Below are 6,841 nucleotides of genomic sequence, written 5' to 3'. Positions count from 1 at the left end.
TTAGCCTGCTCTCTTGTAAGATAGAGTGCAAAGGAAAATCAAGTGAGGATCTCAAAGTATATTCAGATGTGTCTGAAAACCAGGTTTTGATAGATCTGTCATACTTTTTATTTACTGTTTAATAAGTGATTTTGGAATGTCAGAAAAATTATGTTTAGAGTGGCAATGAGCAAATATAGGGCAGTGCTGCAGCAGTTGGAGAGACAGGTAGTTAATGTTTCAGGTCAATCACCTTCCATCAAAACTCTGACCTGAAACCTTGGGTGAAATTTAATTTAGATGTTATGGTCAAAACACATTATCTTAAATGTTGGGTGAGCCTTCTTTTAGATTGTCCTGAAGTGATTTCATGGCTGGTGCTAGCGTTCAGCTCAGTGAGATTTCTTCTCTGTCACAGGAAGAAGTTCTGCATTTTGAGAGCTGTTGGCCAGTTGGAGAGTTGGCAGTTCTTTAGCCCAAGCTGGGTTGCTAGAGGTAGCAGAAATTGCAGGCAGTTCCTAATCCTGTGGAGCAAAGGGTCAGCATGAAGAAGTGAGTGAGGGTTTTGACTGGACTAGCACTGCACAGGAGGACTTGGAGGCGATTGGGGGGTGGGGGGAGAGTAGTGCTTTGTTGAGAATAAGCTGTTGGTAAAGGAGCGGTGCTCACCACCTCCACTGCATGGCCTGCAGGATTTGCCATAGAAGAGTAATTGAAGGAATGGGCAGATGCATGAGACCATCATCAAGGCATAGAATACCAGAGCAGGGCTGTTATTTTGGAACTGTGTACAATGTTGTAAGGCTATAACTGGAATAGTGCATGCAGTTTTGGGTCACCACTGTATTAGAAGGCTGTGATGATGCTAGACAAGGTGTAGGGTGGGGTGGGGGCGGGGGCGGGGGCGGGCGTGCGTGTGTGTGGGATCACCTCAATATTGCCTGCGCTGGAGCTATGAAGAAAAACTAAATAGGCTGACATTGTTTTCCTTGGACCAGAAAAGGCTGAGCAAGAACCTGATTGTAGAAAATTGAGAGTAGATTAAAAAGTAGAAGAGGGGTCAATAACCAGGGGGTGTGGGACCGTGATAAGGAGCAGGAGATTTAGGTGGGTCTAAAAGAAAACCGTGTTTACTCAGTGGTGGGTCTCTGGAAATTCAGAGCCTGAAAGGATGATAGAGGTGAGAGCTGTCTCACCATTCTAAATGTATTTATATGCAGTGGTGTAAAATGATCATCTAAAGCCATGAGTCAAGTACTCAATTCTTGGGCTAGATACATGTTTGAGTGATGTGGATGCAATGCTGCAAACTCTGACTATTGGCCCTTACTTGGTTCAAGACTGACACCACCCCCTTGCTTGCAAAATACCAATGGTGATCGGTTTGACCCCAGACTTCATAGTCGTCCCTGGCTGCCGATCTGCTCCCAGAGGATGTAAGGTTTCTCTTTGTGGTGCTGCTTGACTTGCTGACTATTCCTGTTGCTGACTATATTTTTTAAATAAAGATTTTAAGGCATTCATAGAACATCATCTTTAGTCCAGGAGGTAATAACTCTATGATTTGAATTGCAGTGCTGCATACTCCACTGATTCTGAAGCATTGATGTTGATGTTCTCTTTTTGCTGTTTCAAATCCTTTAAATTAGCATAAGTTACAGAATCTTCCTTTGTTTGAGCAGATGATTGAAGGGTCATAGTGGAATGAATGACAGTGTCTTCCATTTCCCTGTCAGACTAAAATAAACATCTCAATCACATTTGGACCAGTAACAAAGACATGGTGCTAAAGTATGAAAATTGACATTGAATGACATTATCCTCACTGAAACTCCCACCATCAATATTTGGGAGTTACCATTGTCAAGGAACTGAACTGAATCAACCCTACAGCTATTGCAGCTCTCAGTAAAAACATGTCACCATAGTTGCAGAGGGAAAGACTGCTGTGTGTTTATTAGAAGGTCTTTAACCTGAGGGTCATGATGACTTGGGTGAGGGGAGAGATTGAGGTCGGTGACTGCTTCTGGTATCAAAAGTGAACTGACACTGTGGCTGTTGCTTTGCAACCAGCTGTCCAGCCAACTGAACTAACTGACCTTGATGATGGAGAGTGGGGATGCAAAACTGCACTTACTCAAAACAGAGTTCCCAAACTCTGGCTGCCTGTCAGCCTACAAGGCATAAGTTAGGAGTGATCATATTGGAATATCTCCCATCCCCTAGTTTGTTCAGTGCAGCTTCAATAATATTTTAAGAAATGTGGCACTGTCCAGGACAAAACACCTACATGTTTGGCACTCCATTAAACACCCTCAATATTCAAATACATGGAATACTGCGGTGCTGGAGATCTGAAATAAAAACACAATGCTGGAGAAGCTCAGTAGATCAATTTTTTCCATCGCTATCGATGGTGCTATCCTGCTGACCTCTAGCATTTCTTGTTTTTGTTACCTTCAGCATATATTTGCTCCATCACTGATACACAGAGCTGTTAATGTATACCACCTTTAAAATTCACTGCAGCAACTTGCTAAGAAACAGTTCTTCTCACTTTTCTTGCCATTGCATTTCAGCACATTGAACAGGATGCACAAAATGTCCCAGTGACTCTCTCTACTCAACTTGGAGAGAGCATTGTCAGTAAAGTACATTCAATGGTGATTATGGGGGACTTCAATATGCAGGTGGATTGGGTGAATAACGTTGCCGGTGGATCCAAAGAAAAGGAATTCATGGAATGTTTGCAGAATGGCTTTTTGGAACAGCTTGTGATGGAGCAGGCTATTCTGGACTTAGTGCTATGTAATGAGTCAGACTTTATAAAAGACCTTTAAAGTAAGGGAGCACTTAGGCAGCGATCATAATATGGTAGAGTTCAGTCTGCAGTTTGAAAGAGAGAAGGCAAAATCGGATGTAATGGTATTACAGTTAAATAAAGATAATTACAGGGGCATGAGAGAGGAATTGATGAAAATCGACTGGAAGCAGAGCCTAGCGGGGAAGATAGTAGACCAACAATGGCAGGAGTTTCTGGGTGTAATTGAGGACACAGTACAGAGGCTCATCCCAAAGAAAAGAAAGATTATCCGGGGTGGGTTTAGACAGCCATGGCTGACAAAGGAAGTCAGGAAATATATCAAAGAAAAAGAGAGAGCCTATAAGGTGGCCAAGAGCACTGGGAAATCAGAAGATTGGGAAGCTTACAAAAACAAATAGAGGATAACAAAGAGAGCAATAAGGAAGGAGAGGATCAAATATGAAGGTAGGCTAGCTAGTTATATTAGAAATGATAGCAAAAGCTTCTTTCAATACATAAGAAACAAATGAGAGGCAAAAGTAGACATTGGGCCGCTCCAAACTGATGCTGGAAGGCGAGTGATGGGAGATAAGGAAATAGCTGAAGAACTTAATAAGTACTTTGCGTCAGTCTTCACAGTGGAAGACATGAGTAGTATGCCAACAATTAGGGAAAGCCGGGGGCAGAGTTGAGTATGGTAGGCATTACAAAAGAGAAAGTGCTAGAAAGCTAAAAGATCTAAAAATTGATAAAACTCCTGGCCCTGATGGGCTACATCCTAGAGTTCTGAGGGAGGTGGCTGAGGAAATAGCGGAGGCTTTGGTCGTGATCTTTCAAAAGTCACTGGAGTCCGGGAAAGTCCCAGATGATTGGAAAATTGCTGTTGTAACTCCCCCTGTTTAAGAAAGGATCAAGGCAAAAGATGGAAAATTACAGGCCGATTAGCCTAACCTCGGTAGTTGGTAAAATTCTAGAATCCATTGTCAAGGACGAGATTTCTAAATTCCTGGAAGTGCAGGGTCAGATTAGAACAAGTCAGTATGGATTTACTAAGGGGAGGTCGTGCCTGACAAACCTGTTAGAATTCTTTGAAGAGGTAACAAGTATGTTAGACCAGGGAAACCCAGTAGATGTTATCTATCTAGACTTCCAAAAGGCCTTTGATACAGTGCCTCACGGGAGGCTGCTGAGCAAGGTGAGGGCCCATGGTGTTCGAGGTGAGCTACTGGCTTGGATTAAGGATTGGCTGTCTGACAAAAGGCAGAGAGTTGGGATAAAAGGCTCCTTTTCGGAATGGCAACCGGTGACAAGTGGTGTCCTGCAGGGTTCAGTGTTGGGGCTGCAGCTGTTCACCTTATACATTAATGACTTGGATGAAGGGACTGGGGGCATTCTGGCGAAGTTTGCTGATGATACAAAGATAGGTGGACAGGCAGGTAGTACTGAAGAGGTAGGAAAGCTGCAGAAAGATTTTAGACAGTTCAGGAGAGTGGTCCAGGAAATGGCTGATGAAATTCAATGTGAGTAAATGTGAGGTTTTGCACTTTGAAAAAAAGAATACAGGCGTGGACTATTTTCTAAATGGTGAGAAAATTCGCAAAGCAGAAGTACAAAGGGATCTGGGAGTGTTGGTCCAGGATTCTCTAAAGGTTAATTTGCAGGTAGAGTCCGTAATTAAGAAAGCGAATGTAATGTTGTCGTTTATCTCAAGAGGGTTAGAATATAAAAGCAGCGATGTGCTTCTGAGGCTTTATAAAGCTCTAGTTAGGCCCCATTTAGAATACTGTGTCCAATTTTGGGCCCCACACCTCAGGAAGGACATACTAGCCCTGGAGCGTGCCCAGCGGAGATTCACACGGATGATCCCTGGAATGGTAGGTTTAATGTATGATGAATGGCTAAGGATCCTGGGATTGTACTCATGTAAGGTTGAGGGGAGATCTAATAGAAACTTACAAGATAATGTATGGTTTAGAAGGGGTGGATGCTAGGAAGTTGTTTCCGTTAGCGGGGGGAGACTAGGATCCATGGGCACAACCTTAAAATTAGAGGGGGTAAATTTAAAACTGAAATGAGACGACATTTCTTCAGCCAGAGAGTGGTGGGCTTGTGGAATTCATTGCCACGGAATGCAGCGGAGGCCGGGACGTTGGATGCCTTCAAGGCAGAGATCAACAAATTCTTGATCTCAGAAGGAATCAAGGGCTACAGGGAGAGTGCAGGGAAGTGGAGTTGAAATGCCCATCAGCCATGGTTTAAATGGCGAAGTGGACTTGATGGGCCGAATGGCCTTACTTCCACTCCTACGTCTTATGGTCTAATAGCTGCTTCCAAATCAGCAGCCTACCACCTAGAAATTAAACTGCATCAGATGCAGGTTCACCTCCAAGGCTCACACCATCCTGTTTTGGAACATATCCCTTCACTGGCACTGGGACAAATACTCGAATTCCTTCCCTAACTGAATTAAGGGTGAACCAATGCTAGACAGACTGTCGAGATTCAAGTCAACTTCTCTGAGCAGAACCTCTTGCTGCAACGCTTGCCTGTATGTCTATGAGGATGAGAGTAATTCCACATTTACTTCAATTTTTCCTTTAATCCCATGACGTTGAACCTTATTAGAGTCTATCACTGGAGTATCTTGTCAAAATTCAATTTCTATTCTGTCATCAGATGCTTAGACCAGCATTTATTGCCTATCTTTTATTGCCCTTGAGAATATAATGGTGAGCTGATTGATTTGAATTGCTGCAGTCTTTCAGACGTGGATACATCCACAGTGCAGTTAGGAAGTGAGTTTCTAGGTTTAATCCAGTAGCAGTGAATAAGCAGCAATATAGTTGCACATCAGGATGGTGTATGATTTGGAGGGGAATTGGAGATGGCGGTTTTCAACACCCAATAAATGTAATGCTTCAGAGCGTAATTGTGAGATAAGTGGAACAATAGCCATAGTTTTAGATACCTTCTATTCTTACCTTTCTAGTCATGTCTGGGATTTCTGGATTTTCATTTTTAGCTGCAAAGTAAATAAGAAATGATTCACTTCCAACAAGGTTACTTTCATTCATTCTTGCCACAATAGTTTTGATTTATTCCAGTTTGAAATATAAACCACTACAAAAACCTCAATCTCTCACTCTCTTTCACACTTACGCTCAGCCACTCGCATCAAGCCAACCACGTTCTTCTAACCTACTACAGGAAGCCCCAATTACTTGCTATTTCCGAGCTGTATGATGGTAAACCACTTCCTTCAAGATGTTAAGGAAAATTTTTGGTTTGCTCTGTCTTTCAACTTGATAATTTCAACTCCGCTAATTTCATCTGCTAATGTTGGTAACCTGTTTCTGAAAACATTGTGTGACAACTCTGAGGCATGCAAGCACTTCACTGCTTCCAATGCAATGCATATCTTACAAGATAGAAATTCAAATTATATTGTAAATTATGGAGGCATGCTAGAGTTTAATCCAAATCAGCAAGACCAAATCTCAGCCTTCAATCAATTAAATTACTTCAGATGTTTTTCTAAAGTGTATATACGATCATCAGTTTACTCTAGATGTTTTGATTTTACTCATTTCATTCTTTATAAAATGTTTAACAAAGATAGTGGATGATGGATTTTGAAATAATTCTGAGATTATATACTGTAAAAACATTTGAAGCTTTAAATGTTCACTCCCATCTTTTCCAGCAAACTGTGTATCAGCTATAAGTTGCACTGACAAGCTATTCCACATCACCGTTAACAGCACCTTCCAAATCCATAACCTCTACCATTCACAAGGACAAAGGTGGTCTTGCACCAGAATAGTACCACCTTCAAGTTACCCTCCAACCTACAACGGCATCCTGATTTGGCACCATGTCACTGTTGTCTGAGAATATTTGTTCATGGGATGTGAGGCCAACATTCCATGAGCATCCCTGTGTGCCTGGAGAACGCGTCTTCTTGACTTACTGCAACTCATTTAGAGTACGTACTCCACAGAGCTGAAAGGAAGGGAGTTCCAGAATTTTGATACAATGATGATGAAAGATGTTAGTATG

The 6,841-nt window shown here is 42.2% G+C and overlaps 1 protein-coding gene across 1 annotated transcript in view; it reads right to left on the bottom strand.

Annotated features, from left to right (window-relative positions):
- Positions 1-1,000: 1,000 nt before the first annotated feature.
- The window catches only part of LOC125462660 (uncharacterized), a 45,290-nt gene continuing 39,449 nt past the window's right edge, over positions 1,001-6,841 (bottom strand). The window contains exons 12-13 of the mRNA XM_059653212.1: positions 5,764-5,804; positions 1,001-1,716 (exon numbers count right to left, since the gene is read on the bottom strand). Of these exons, the coding sequence (XP_059509195.1) occupies positions 1,537-1,716; positions 5,764-5,804 (221 nt within the window). The 3' untranslated portion in view covers positions 1,001-1,536. The remainder of the gene's footprint in view (positions 1,717-5,763; positions 5,805-6,841) is intronic.

Source organism: Stegostoma tigrinum, chromosome 21 (assembly GCF_030684315.1).
Source record: "Stegostoma tigrinum isolate sSteTig4 chromosome 21, sSteTig4.hap1, whole genome shotgun sequence".
NCBI lineage: Eukaryota > Metazoa > Chordata > Chondrichthyes > Orectolobiformes > Stegostomatidae > Stegostoma > Stegostoma tigrinum.
This window is presented reverse-complemented; position numbering and strand designations above follow the sequence as displayed.